The following is a 14,895-nucleotide window of genomic DNA, read 5'->3' as shown; positions in this document are numbered from 1 at the left end:
GCGGGACCAGGGAAAATTTATCAGTGGCTCGCGGAACCCCGAGCAGGGGCCTGCGGAACCCGTAGGTTCCGCGGAACCCACTTTGAGAACCCATGCTATACAGGCTCAAAATGTGCCATTGAATGTATTGCATTTCAGTTAACAGTTTGTCACACTGCACTTTTCTGCAGTGCGGAAACACTTCACTAACTGGAACAGCAATGCACTTCATAACTTGTGGCAGTACTCATACCACATTAGTACCAGTACTGAACTGATGTGAACTCATTAAGCAGGGCAAGCTGTGCTATTAGCATCAAGACAAGTCACCGTAGCGTGGATGAACTTCGTCAACCAGGTCCTGGACTGAGAGCTTTGACACAATGTCAATTTCACTTTTCATTAAAGCATCATCTCTCCCTCTTCGCATATGTAGTAATGATTTAGCTTACAGGACAACACAAAGTCAACTCATCGATTCCTTGCCATTTCGTCTGTTTTATTATCCCTTTCAGACACAAATTAATTCTGTGTGCTGAAAATTTAGCTCTGTCTGTTTTTTCCCCATTTTTGGCACCACTAAATACAGCCAACACCAGAACAGGCAAAAAAATGTTTAAGATTTTGGTGCATATTATTTCTTTACAAATGCGAGCCCCACGCCTGAACTCCAAACATCATTTCAGCTGCACAAGCGAAATAGACTATTTTACGTGCAGTGTATAGTACTTGGAAACACCCAGACACCTTAGAGGTTCACCTGACATAAATATTTACTGTCAGAAAAACAAAGAAAGAAAGAGAGTCCACTATATGGCCACATGCTGGTGCTGCCAGAAGGAACCCAGACGTCTACCTCTGAGCGATTTGTTTTCTTTTTTAACCAGAGAGCAAATAATAAGCAATATTCAAGAGCAGGTCTAATAAGCAGTGACCTAAGATGTATAAAAGATAAATAGAACACTATTAATAATGAAGTCACATCTTAAACAAATGTACCTTGACTATATAGCAGGCCCGTATCCAGGGGGGAGCATAGGGGCCCCCCTCCCCCCCCTCCCCCAAAAAAATTTGAAGGGGGGTGGGGGGGCGGTTTCTCCAGCAGGGCTCCCGCCACCCCACTGTGCAAAGAAACTTGTCAACAGCTGCTCACCATGAGCAAGACTGAGCAGATCTTTCTGTGCTCATGTCCTTTGGCGCTGAGTACATCGACCGAATGTCTTTTTATTTTTGGCTCTGAGTAGCGCTGTTTTAGTTTTATTAATGAAATCTATTCAGACAAATCATTCCGGAAGGAAATCATCAGGAAGATTCATCTCAAAACTAAAAATTTTAAATTATTAATAAAATAGGATTTAAAAAGTCACATAATTTGCATACTTCGATTTTTACCGAAAATAATTACTGAAGATTAAGTGCTTTTCCTCAAATAGCCAAGGCCTTCAGCAAGTGCCCCCCCCCCGAAAAAAATTCCTGGCTACGGGCCTGCTATATATAGTACAATCTTTCTTATAAATACATATTTATTATGCTCTGATATAGCTGAGAAACATGTCAAGATATACTGTTCTCCTGTATCCGTTATCGAGCTTTGACCTAATTTAAATGTTATTGTCATTTGCTGGTTTTTTCTGGTTATTGAGGGTTATCTTGCGATGTGCCAAACTGTTAAATATTTGAATGAATTTTTACCGAAGACCTGCAGCAAATGGAATGGCTGCCCGAATAACATCATAAGCATCACAGACTCATCAGGGTTTAGGGACACTACTACAAATATTTTTACTTTTGAGTAACTAGAATGTTATTCATGGTTTCCTGTGGTTTCCATTTGTACACTTCCGTTGAACTTTTGTTTATTCTGTTTCTTTTTTATTCGAGAAGTTTGTGCCTTATTTGTACGTACTGATTTGCACTGTGTAACGCGCTCACCCCCTCTGTATTGCCATAAGCCCCCGGGGGTAAAATAAATAAGCTGAATTATAAGTGCGGCGTGGTGAAGGGTCATGGAGTGTCTTGCTCCTCGTTCTCCTTTTGTCTGTCTTCAGTGCCCCGTGACATCTGCGCCCTGCCGAAGGAAGAGGGCCCATGTCGGGCAGCCATCCTGCACTGGCACTACAACATGGCGCATGGGCGCTGCGAGCAGTTCTACTATGGCGGCTGCGAGGGCAATGCCAACCGGTTCGAGTCGAGGCGTGACTGCGAGCGCGCCTGCCTCTCCATCGGAAGTGAGCACACTGCAGATCACGTCTTCTCTATGCTCTAAGCTAGCAAACATGAGGGGCTATGTACCGTATTTTCTGGTGTATAAAACGAATTTTTTTTTCCAAAATTTTTTCAGTGCTTCTTATGCAACAGTATGACTTATATATGGAATTTACTGAAGGTGGCAGGTGTTACGGCAGCTCTCCGAGCACATGTGCTTGCCGACGTGCGCACGCTCACGTTCTACACGCCTGTGCATGCGCAGACGGTGCGAAATAGATTGTACGTGTTGAAACACGAGACGATTTTGGCCTTTCCTCAGTTATATTGCCGATGGTGTGAGATGGCGCAAGCATCTTGCTTTTCAAACGTTTGTTTTGGCTCCCACATAACTGAGTAGGCGATAATCAATTTGCCCTCTTGCCTTGCTGTGCTGACAACCGCTGATGAAAGCACGGCGCCAGCCCACCGCGAGAGATAGCGAGGGCGCAAGCGAACGTTCGGAGAGCGAGATGCTCGCCTCTAGCTCACTTGTGATATCGGTGGCCGCATGTCCTGGGTGGCCAAAATCTCTGGTACACCAGTTGGTACGTAGCTAAGCGCGTCAAAATCGAGTAAGTACGGCATTTCGCGATGAGGATACGTGCGTGCGAGCACGCATTGCGTGAAATGCATGTGTCTTGTGCAAAGGCGCGACTTCTATATTAACTTTTTCTGCAAAAGTTGCTGTTTTTAGGGGGTGCAATCTATACAAAGGTGCGACTTGTATGCCGGAAAATGCGGTATTCATCTATGTTGCACAGTCCACATTGCACGTGCACCGTTGGTACATCACACTGTATGTACCTTCCTCGCTCATGCTATGGTCGGAGTTGAGCATTCTTGTGCTGAGGTGGCAGTAGTAGTAGTACAGTATAGACCACTTATAACGTAACCACTTATAGTGCAGGACCGGATATAGTGCAGTCTTTTCAGACTCCCGTTAATTTTCCCATAGCACTCCATGTATACACGTATCGCTTATAGTGCAGTTGCGGCAAACGAAATACCGCTTACAGTGCAGCTGCCTGGGAGTACGGAAGTCAACAGAGACGGCGAACTCTCCCCTCAAACGGGCGCCCCAAGGAGTGCTCGAGGAAGAAAGAGAGACGAAGTGGAGGAGAAGGGCACGTGGTGCGAACGAACAGCCAGTGAGGCTGAAACCAGAATCTTGAGTGCGAGTCGTGAAATATGACGGCGCGCATAGCAAGTGAGGACCGCGAAACTGCCAACACCGGCCAACGCGCGCTTCACGATAACGGCAGTAACCGAAACTTCAGGGAGCGGGCGGCGCCGGCACAGCACGGCGAAGGGCGCATGCGGAGACCGTGGAATGTGAGGGACGAGGGCAACAGGGAAGCGGATTTCGCCTCGGCAACTCCGCCGCTTCGGTGGCTCCCCTCGCCCTCTCTCGTAGCTCCCTCACTTTCGACTGTCACCGTGCGCGCCTGCCGACCGGCCCGGCGCCAGCTCGCCGAAGTTTCGTTTTCTGCCGTTATCGGGAAGCGGGCGTTTGCCGGCGTGGGCAGTTTCGTTGGGCGGCCTGGGACAGCCCCGCTGCTTCCCGCTTCGCTGTAGCCGCAGCGTGCAAGGTCAACACGTGACTAGAAAGTAGAGAAAGCATAAAGGAGAAAGAAGGGTTCACTGCCATTTTCTACGCGTGGCTACGGTAGGCTACGGTAGCGTGAATGAGACGTCGGCACGTGCACGCATGTTGCGGCGCAATGCAGAATCGGCGACCTTGCCATTTGAGAGAGGGTCAAATTTCCACCGCATTTTTTTTTTTTTTTTGTTCGCGCGCGACATTAAGGGGTCTCTCCTAAGCTTTTACTCAATGGCGGTGCCGGAGCAATGCCGGTCGGAGGCGCCGCCGCTTGATTTGGTTCAAATTAACGAGATTCGACTGTACATTGAATGCAAACGTTCTAGCCGCATTCCTCGACTGTCGCATATGCGTGGTGGCTCGGTGCACACGTTTTGCATATGTGCGGGCCTTGAAAATTGTTGCTTTGGTTATAGTGCGGTACCGCTTATAGTGCGGATATTCGCGACTCCGGCGACTTACGTTATAAGCGGTCTACACTGTAGTAGTAGTAGTAGTAGTAGTAGTAGTAGTAGTAGTAGTAGTAGTAGTAGTAGTAAAACTTTATTATATATTCAGAAACCAGACGGGCTCCTGCCCCAGTCTCACAGAGGGTGTAGGGGGTGAAAAATGGAGTTTGTCCAGCAGGGTGATGCCCCTATTCCAAGGCCTCACTAGCACGGGCCATCCGCTCAGCTCGTTGGATCAGTCAGAGCTGATCTTCCAGGGCCGTGCTAGACAGCAGCGCCTCCCATTCATTCCATGTGCCGTTTGTTTCACGTTCTTCTGCATGTTCTGCACACTCCCACGTGATGTGAAAGAGTGTTGGTTTTGCTCCACACCACGGGCCAATGTCTCTGTATGCCGTGGGGTAGATCAGGTAGAGTGTGTGCAGATTTATGTAGGTTTTCGTCTGTAACCTTCGCAACACGGTTGCCTACGCAGTGCTGAGTTTGCCGTGTGGGGGTGGATAGATTTTTCTATTTTCTCTAAAGTATTTCAGGCAAAGCAAGGGTCTAGGAGTGTAGGGTCCTCTATTGCAGAGTCCAGGGCAGCACTGGGGTGGTCGCTCTCATTGCATTTTCTTGCGTTCCTTGTTCTCTTACTATTGAGTGGCAATTGTGGGGATGCTAGCTTGTTTTCTCTACTTTACAGTTAAGATACAGCAGAAAGTGGGTTGTCATAGTTGAGGCAGCTACAAGAGACAGTGCTAGTGCTCTATACTGCCAGTGCCACCTTGTTACAAGGTAGTGTGGACATGTGAAGAACTTCGTTGCTCCTGCAGGGCTTCGGGACATTAGTGTGACTGTGGACTTACCATGCATAGTTTGGTTAGCTTCGTGAGCCATCTTGGATAAGGTTTGTAATTTGGCAGCAAAGCACGGTACTTATCGGCATAGGTGAACACCTGTCGTGTAAGGTCCAGTTGACAGTGCTGCGCTCTGGCCATCCCCCATTTATCAAGTAAAGCCTGTCATGGGAAAATTTCTGACCAAGCTCTCTTGGCAGTGAATCCAGGCTTTCTAATTCCGTGGTTCAAGTTCCAATCCAGACTGACAAACGAGGCATTGATTGTCATGCAGGGAATACATACCGGCACAATGCACCTGTGGCATTTGGTTCTCTTTGCAAATCACCTACTTGTAGTTTTTTTTTTCTAAACTGGATTTTGATACGGATGCTCCTGCACACATTTATGTTTCCATGTGCTAGAACCTTATTGTGAAAAACTTCACAATATTCAGAGGAGGGCACATACGCGTTGCATGCAGCACCACAAGCAGGTGCCCTTTATGCATTGTTGTGCTTTCACGGAAGAGCACGATGACTTTCTTTGTGACTATGACCAAATTTTTAACCACAGGTCGGAAAATCTGCCTGCTGCCGCAAGAGTCCGGAAACTGCGTGGAGTTCCGCGAGCGGTGGTACTACAATGCCGAGGAAGGTCGCTGTCACCGTTTCTATTACGGAGGCTGCGACGGAAACGAGAACAACTTTGCCTCGCACCTGGAGTGTGAACAGACGTGCGGTCAGCCTGCTCCGACTGAGGAACCCGAGGAAGAGTTCCGGCATGGTGAGGGACTCGTGTGTGGGACCATTCTGACTATGCGAATAAGAGGGTGAAATACAGAATTAGGGATTTGTAGCCAGCCTAGGCAGAGATAATGTAATGATTCTATTTCTGCACTATTATAGAGTTTTAGCTTGTCAATATACGTAATTATAGTTCATGGAATGCTAGGTTCTCAGGCAGTAATTTGCTGGAAGTGGAGCCACTTGAAATGGTTGAGTGAACAGGGACCACTTGGCAAGTGGGACCACTTGAAGTGGTTTATTTAACAGGGACCACTTGGCAAGTGGAACCACTTGAAGTGGCTTGTTGAACAGGGACCACTTGGCACGTGGAACCACTCAAAGTGGTTTATTGAACAGGGACCACTTGGGAAAGTGGAACCACTTGAAGTGGTTTATTGAACAGGGACCACTTGGCAAGTGGAACCACTTGAAGTGGCTTGTTGAACAGGGACCACTTGGCACGTGGAACCACTCAAAGTGGTTTATTGAACAGGGACCACTTGGGAAAGTGGAACCACTTGAAATGGTTTATTTAACAGGGACCACTTGGCAAGTGGAACCACTTGAAGTGGCTTGTGGAACAGGGACCACTTGGCACGTGGAACCACTCAAAGTGGTTTATTGAACAGGGACCATTTGGGAAAGTGGAACCACTTGAAATGGTTTATTTAACAGGGACCATTTGGCAAGTGGAGTGACTTGAAGTAGTTTATTGAACAGGGACCACTTGGCACGTGGGACCACATGGCAAGTGGAATCCGTAGTGGTCCATATGCATAACTATATGTGGTCTGGACCATATCGCTATCAATGGCCACTTGAAAGCAAATGAGTCCTGGTGTGGTCCAAGTGGTAACATCTTAATGGCCGCTTGAAAGCATGTGGGACCACTTTAAAGACCACTTGGCAGCAAGTGGGACCAGTTGTTGTCCAAGTGGTACCACTTCAATAGCTACTTAAAAGCAAGTGGGATCACTTTTAACCACTTGAAATCTTACTTCAAGTTTTCGGCTGGGAATTACTGGAGACAGACGTGAACAGCCAGATTAGTGGCGCCATCTTGTGGCACAGAGTTTAACCAGAGAGGACACAGATCTGTTATTGCAGAAATTAACCAAATTATGCTTATCTGCTAGCGTAAAACATAGGCAGTGATGCAGTCGACAACATGCAGCTCTTTTTTTTATATACTGCTTCACCGAGAGCACTCAGGTACACGAAAATGTTTAGGTGTTATCGTTGAATAATCAGTGGTAGAACAAAGAATGTTGCTGAAGCCAACATTTCGACAAGGGGACTTGTTTTCCTCAGGACAGCGACTGCTTTCCTTAGCAGCGTTCATGTATGCATAGCTCACTCTCCCCCACCCGATATTTCTTGTTCCACCATTGTTAATCACTTTAAGCCTCCATCTTCCTGTGAACCTCTCTCCTGTTGGATAAAGTGTCACAAGTTGTCGCTACCAGCCTTGTTATTGCCATCCACATTTACGTAAGGAGTAATACGTGCACGGACAAACTAAAACTGTCTATTGTCAAGCTTTCTCAGTTGTCCGAGTCGTGCCCTGCCAACGTTATTACTGTGATTGGCCAATCATGAATGGAGGACGATAAAAAGGGCACAAAATTCAGCAACAGGAATCCTTACATTACTCCAGTCCCCAAGGTTATGTTCAAATATTACGTCTAGCTAGAGTGATGAATTGTGGTCCTGAAAACTTCACCACAATGTTTCTGTGCCAAGAGAGCACTTATTTGCCGAAATAATTGCACTTGAAGCCTGTATGGTCCTTAAAGACAACAGGTCACCAAAGAGAATCCGTGGAGATACGTCATCCATATGTTGGCGTATCACAGAAGTCCTCCATTGTGCCGGTGGTCCTGGGAGGTCATATCCTGCCACCTGGTGAATGACGGATGGCTACACATATAGGGAACACCACTCCCATGAACGTCAACCAATCAAGAGGCAGCATGAGCGAGTTCTTGTGTGATCTGATCAAGTTGGCTCAAGCGAATTTTTTTCATGTTCATATGCAGCCTAATTACCTTTTTATTATTAGTGGTAGACTATTGTTTACCGGATGTAAAGATGAAATAGGACAATGTCAGGAGCTGGTTCTGTATGTGCACAGTACTGGCACCAATGCTGTCTTGTATTTATCTAATTTTCTTGCTCTGTTTTCGGTAAATGTGATGTCTTGGACAACTCGGCACACTTATTTATCGCTTTATCTTGACCTAATCTTTTCCTTTGGGTCTCTTCTAAAAGGAGCCCTGACATAAAATTTGAGGGGTCGTGAAGACAACTCAAATCTGTGACTTTTAATGTCTTGTTTCTTTTTTAATATTGTGTAGATTACCCTGCAGCATGCATGGGTGTTTAAATGAAAGCATAGAGGCCCTCCTCATGTAAGAATTCAAGTACCGGTTTGTAACGTCTTATTTTCCATAAGCCGAAACGTTTAACTGTCAGTGTGACCACTTCGCAGCTAGGAAGCTTGAAAAATAATTTTTACATATGAGTTATTGCCTAGAATACAGCGAGTTTGACCTTAAAGACTTTGTGGTCTTAAATATATTTGACGATGTCTTAAACTTTTTTCAAGTGTCAATCCAATTATCGCCTTAGTTTGTTAATAAGCTTTGTATAGAAATTTCAAGTGTTATTAACACCCTCTGCGACTTAAAATGGTTTGCATCATTGAGATTCGGCTGTATGCAATCGTCTCATCTCAAAGACTGGCCTGCTTATTTGTCTTTTAATGTATAGCACATATCAGTAGCTTACATCACAGTACAGCACATTTTTAAACTCCTGCGCAGAGTTCTGCTTCATGACTAGCGAGGCGGGCCCCTGCACCAACATGGAGGTGCGCTGGTTCTATGACAAGCAGGATGGCGTGTGCCGCGAGTTCTACTATGGTGGATGCCTTGGCAATCGGAATCGCTTCCGGTCCCGCAGGGACTGCGAGGAGCGCTGCTTCAGTTCACAAGGTGGGTTGGCAGCGACAAGCTTCTTGACACAAAGGGGAAAAAAAAGTGTCTAGAAAATATCAATGATCATGAAAGTACTGTTGCATGCCTTGGAAAGTCATTCGTGTCGAATTCCTGCATCCTGCTTTTTCATGTCAATAACCTGCTTATTACCCGAACAAAACAACAGGTCCAAAGTGTGGACATGAGTTATATGCAGTAATGCAAGATCTACTGACTTTTTTTGAGCAGATATGATTACGGCCGCCTTCTACTGATTCACTGATTAATTAACAAAGTCTACTGACTTTACATCCCTTAGTAGAGATGTGCTTATGTACCAAGGTTATAATAGTGCAATAAATGCCCAAAAAGCCTCCAGTGTGTGTTGTTAAAAAAAAAATAAACTATGAAGATGATTCATCTGCACTCACATATTTATCCAAAGGGGCATTTGTTTTTGACATGTAAAGTTTACGTAAAGTTATGCCATTCACCATCAGCGATGGTTTTCCAAGTCACTAAAAATGCTCTTGTGAACCTTCATGTTGGAAAGGTATTGGACAGATTCATGTATTATTCAACCTTCATGTCATTCAACCTCCATTTATTAATTATCTTGCAACAGGCACCTGTGCCGATGACGCCAGACACACATCTAAGCAAATCGAAAGCCTGTAAACAGTGAAAATTCCAAGTAGCAAAAATGAAGGTACTGCTAAGTAGTGTGGACTTGTATGTAATTATGTAGTTCTAAGAAAGGTCTACAGAGGACATAGCAGGTGCATGGCAGGCACAAATTAGATGACACAACAGCCTAGGTTTAGTAAGCCAGCCTCCGACTCAAGACTCGTGTTCCATAGACAATGCATTCTTTCCATTTTCTTTTGTTACTGTTGAATTCTAAGCATTTCTGAGTGTTTATTGCATGCAGGTTTAACGGATATATGCATGCCCTGGTGTTTCACATTTGTATTCTTTCAATTCCAGGTATTTCTTGTGGGTGTTTCTTTAGGGGCAACGCAGTGAGCCTGAACAGTACAGCCCATACCCCATACATACCAGCTGTGTACTGCTCAGTCATGCATACAAGCACTTGCATTTACCGTGTTTATTCAGTTACAAGGCAGTCACGATTATAAGACAAGGGTGCCACTTGGAGGACCCAAGAAAAAAAAATATATTGCCTTATAGTGTGGCTTCACGGCAGTACGCCGCGATGCCGTGAAGCCACACCTAAAGGCAAAATTCGCGTATATGGCGGGTGATGACTTCGAGGCTAAAGATTCCGGGGAAAAAAAAACCTCGCCTTATATTCGAATAAATATGGTATGTGGGCTGTTTATTACGTTGTATTGATCGTGTTGGGAAATAAATTATAGATAATAATCTTTCTTGCTGCAGAGCATCTACATTTGAAGGAGTATGTCTCGCAGTATATCAATTGATTTCTGTTGCTCTTCTCACTTGCTTGCCATCCTACTACTACTACATGCAGACCTGTGCATGCTGCCGAAAGTGCAAGGCCCGTGCAGCGGCACGTTCGCCCAGTGGTTCTACGATCCCGAGACAGACCAGTGCCATGAGTTCACGTACGGCGGTTGCCAGGGCAACGCCAACCGCTTCAACGACCGCGAGTCCTGCGAGAATCGGTGCCGTAAGGGGGCGCCGCTGCCTACAGAGCAACCCCCCATTGAGCGTCCCACACCCCTTGGTGAGTAACGTGAGTTATGGTTGTGTGGTACCTGAAGAGGGCCAGCCGTTTTTGACGGTGACATTCCAATAGCGCAAAGTGAAACGGAAATGGAGGAGGATCCTATTAAATATTTAAACACGAATCAAAGGAAGTGTGGAAATCTGTAAAAAAGAATAGTATTTTTTTATTTGTGCAAATTATATTCATATGAGTTCGCAAAGCAAGGGAACGTGTTTAGTTTACATGAAGAAGACATATAGTTCAACTGTAAAAGGTAATGTAACATGAGGTGCCCTACACAGTATAAAATTAAGTCAAAAATGCCTTATCTAACCCTTTTCAACAACGAAACACACACATACACGTACTTATGTCTTGCACAAACATAGAAAAGCTTTGTGTAATATTTAGCATTACTGCAGCTAGTATGTCCTTCTTAGAAGTCCCTTCTCGTGTGAAAGATGCAGAAACAAGGTATTGTGCACTAGGCCAATGCTACAATGCATTTGGGGCACCATATTGAAGTTAAGTGTAGCATGCGCAAGAACAGTAAAAAATTTACTCCTCAGTTCGTTACCTAGATGGCACCTAGAACAATAGCTACACTGCGTTGATCCACACCGACCGTTCTCACTCTCAAAATTGCTGGGCCCTTGGCATGGAGCAAGAATTTTTCAGGAGGCAAAACAGCGCTCGCTCCGGCATCCTAATAAAATCATGGTGGAGGGCACAGCGCCGAGGCGCCCTGTGTCACTCAACTGAACTCGTGCAGAACTAGAGGACAGGCGTGGCGCACTCGCCGCAGAGGCTCGCCGATTCAAGGCCATCCGGGGCCATCTGTGGCTAGCCGCTTCTACGCGTGAATGGATGTGCTCGTTTCTAAGGCTGGCGCTTACTTCCCCAAATTTCGAAGCAGTGGCACAAACAACAGTACACAAACTCGTGGCAAATGTGGAAGGTGGCAAGACGCCCCATCTCATCTTGCTCACCGAAGCACGTCTCCGCCTTACCGTAGCATGCCTACTGACCTTCATTACATTCACATCAATATTGTGTTAAATTCATGCTACTTATCATTAGGTTGCGAAAGTGCCCTTGTGAATGAGTGAATGTTGTTCGATGCTCAACCCCCCCCCCAAAAAAAAATTTAATATAATGAGAAAATAATAATACACATGGCCCCAGGGCCTCAGCAAGCCCATCTCCTTGATCCTCGTTTATTTTATAAGGAGCAACCTCCTTTATAAATTAAATTTAACGTTCTTATGAAATCACAGTAATGTGAAGAACCACATGAAGCCAACAGACAACGACGACAAGTAGATCATAGAGGGAATTGTTTGTTTAATTAAAATGCAGAAATTATAACTAAAAGAGAAATTAAAGTGGATTACAAAACAGCTGTCCACTGGTGGGATACAAACCCCTGTTATTCCATTACGCGTGCAATGCTCTTTCTTACCTATCGAGCTACCGTGTCGCCGTTTTCCTGTCCACTTTCTTGAATATTTATGTACGTGTACCACAGTTAACCCTGGGAGCATTAATTGGTGCCGTCACTCACAGCCGTGACTGGTGGTGCTGGCTTTCTCATGTACCATTTTGCTAGCCCCCCAAAATTCCCTCAGACGTGACAAACGGGCTCTTATCCCTCACGTGCCTGCTCCCTCCCTCAAAACCTTACAAGGTGGAGGAAGTTTTCCTGAGGAGGATATGGGCTGGCTTAGCCCTCACCCCTGCTGTCACCTGCAAGAGAAGGGGCTTCTTCAAGGACCGCACCAGCTGCCCCAACTGCCCCCACAAGACACCAATGTGTACCGCCTGTTCCGGACTTGCTCGGGCACACGACGAATCTAAGAGCCCTTGCTCAGATGGTGTGGCCTCCGCGTTGACCCACACACTGACTTCAACATGTGGAGTCAAGGAGGCTGTAATTACAGAGCCTTGCTGGACTTCCTGCACGATGCGGAGTTACATTCACATTTAAAAGTGCTTTTTTTAGCTATGCCTTTAGACAGCCTGCCTCTAACTGAAAGAAAAAAAGTATTGTGTTGGGATGTTAAATCAATCAATCAGTCAATCAAAATCAGCCTGTATTTTCACAATGCTTCTCTCCCTCTCTGTTTCGTAGATGTGTGCACACTCCCCAAACAGCCTGGACCGTGCTATGGCAATCTGCCGATGTGGTACTTTGACGCCGTGACTCGCGATTGCCGCAGCTTTACCTACGGAGGTTGCGAGGGCAACGACAACCGCTTTGAGTCTCGGGAGCTCTGCGAACAACGCTGTGGTCGGCTTGCTGCAGGGCCGGGTGAGACCTCCTTTGTTGCCTTCTCACGGACTCTTTCAGAAGCGCCGTGTTACGTCTGTCTGGCATGAACGTGCCCAGGATGCTCAGTGCGTTTCCTTCGGCGTGTTCACGACAGGTGTCATTTAGATTAAGTCAAGCATAGGCTACAAGTTAGGATGCATTTCTCAATATGGCGGTTAGAGCAGGGCTGCTGAAGTGTCAGAAGCAGACAAGTGACACAAGCACACAAGTGTAACAAGCGTCACAAGCGCTCAGGCATCGCAAGCGCCTCAAGCATCACAAGCGCTCAAGCGTCACAAGCGCTCAGGCATCGCAAGTGCCTCAAGCAGCGTCACCATGATGCGTCACGGCACCATTGAGAATATTATTGGCAGCACTTACGGCATTGTTTGTGCACCCTGTTTTGGAAATTGAGTGATAAAGGGCAAATTTTCGTGGACGAATACCTCGACGATAGTTGACGTTTTTCAAACAGTGTAAAGTGCTCTAACCTCCTGTGGCACTCCTCTGCAATACCGCCATTCCAGCATAGGCCTTAAAAGCAGTTATTTAAAAGTTTAGCAGTAAACTTTAGTTAATTAGCAAATCGAGTGCAATGACTACTTGCTTACCTAGTGTCCACTGCACTGAAGGAATAATGAAGAAAGCACCTTCACATACATTGAAAAAGATTTTTTCCCATAAAATAAATTACCTGTTGATAGTGTTTTTCTTAACTAACGTTAACAGAAGCTTGAAATATATTGCCTGTGGCATGTAGCACGATTCTACTTCTTGAGCTGGATTACTTAAAAAAGCCGACATTATTTGCACAAGAAATCAAAATGCGTAATTGCTTATGACATTTTTTTCTAATTAACTTAAGCTAAATACTTTACAGCACATATTGCAATTTATGAATTGCAGTGAATGAATTCGTAAGTCATATCTACATGGAACTGAATTCTGAGGATGGCATCAGTTTCGAGATATGTGTTCTCAAAATGTGTGATGAAATGCACATGGTGTGCTTAAATGCATAAAAGGCATTTCATTTAAAAATTTAGGGAAACAACAGGAGCATTCGTGCCTCAAGTTTGACAGTGCTCATCTCAAAACTGGCATTAGTTTCAAAATTCGTTCCGAGTGGACGTACCTTGTAAAACCACTGGCTTGAATTTGTAAGTGCAGTGTGTGTGCTAATGTAATCAGTTAAAATGTTGATTAGTGAGATTTTGTTAATTAGTCAATTACGCATTTTATTTCTTCTTCCAAGTAATGTCTGCCTCTTTGAGTAAGCCAGCTCAATGAGTAGATTTGTTTTATGTTGCCACATCCCGTATCATCGCCACGTGTATGTGCCAGGCCATGAAGGCGACTCCGAAGTAGCGCGGGGGTAAAGAAACAGAGACGCCACCGCCGCCTTGGCTCTTTGGATGAAGCCATTTTATTCGTGCTGCATGCCAGCTTTCTTGTCTCTCCTACTACGTTGCAACAATATGCCATAGGCGATTTTACAAATTCTGTTAACATTAAAGGAAGTCCTTGACAGATGTATGCCAGTCTGACAACTGATACATCAAAGACAACGAAGCTGTACAAGCGAGATCTCTAAATCTTTCGGAAGCACTAGAGGTCTCTTTGATGGCTCTTGAACACGGCAGCAGTGACAGCTCCCAAGCAGGTTGCATTACAGCACCACAATGTGTCAGCTTTCACTGCTGTAGCTGTACAAACTTCTAGCTGACCTATAATGTGGAGCCGGTAAAATGCGACAAGAGAAACAAAAATTACGGATTTCTGGTTAACAAGGCTGCGTATATATGTTGTTCTCTATTTGAATGAGAGATACGCAAGAGAACTTTTATTTTATAATCATTGATCATTACATTTTAATGTAAATTTGGGGCTTCTGCACACACTGGGTCGCATTTACATTTCACATCGAACATGCTGTCGCATGCTGGTTTTTGCTGCACAAAAACCGTGGCGGGACTCCCCTTAACAGCTTTGCTATAAAACAGGTGGCGTGTGTTTACTTAGCATGTAAACC

The 14,895-nt window shown here is 45.3% G+C and overlaps 1 protein-coding gene across 1 annotated transcript in view; it reads left to right on the top strand.

Annotated features, from left to right (window-relative positions):
* Positions 1 to 14,895, top strand: part of LOC119435833 (papilin) — a 105,025-nt gene that overhangs the window by 65,893 nt on the left and 24,237 nt on the right. The window contains exons 28-32 of the mRNA XM_037702539.2: positions 2,028 to 2,207; positions 5,670 to 5,879; positions 8,707 to 8,877; positions 10,355 to 10,570; positions 12,684 to 12,863. Coding sequence (XP_037558467.1) covers positions 2,028 to 2,207; positions 5,670 to 5,879; positions 8,707 to 8,877; positions 10,355 to 10,570; positions 12,684 to 12,863 — 957 coding nt within the window. The remainder of the gene's footprint in view (positions 1 to 2,027; positions 2,208 to 5,669; positions 5,880 to 8,706; positions 8,878 to 10,354; positions 10,571 to 12,683; positions 12,864 to 14,895) is intronic.

The sequence above is a fragment of the Dermacentor silvarum genome, unplaced genomic scaffold (genome assembly GCF_013339745.2).
Source record: "Dermacentor silvarum isolate Dsil-2018 unplaced genomic scaffold, BIME_Dsil_1.4 Seq941, whole genome shotgun sequence".
In the NCBI taxonomy this organism is placed as follows: Eukaryota; Metazoa; Arthropoda; class Arachnida; order Ixodida; family Ixodidae; genus Dermacentor; species Dermacentor silvarum.
This window is presented reverse-complemented; position numbering and strand designations above follow the sequence as displayed.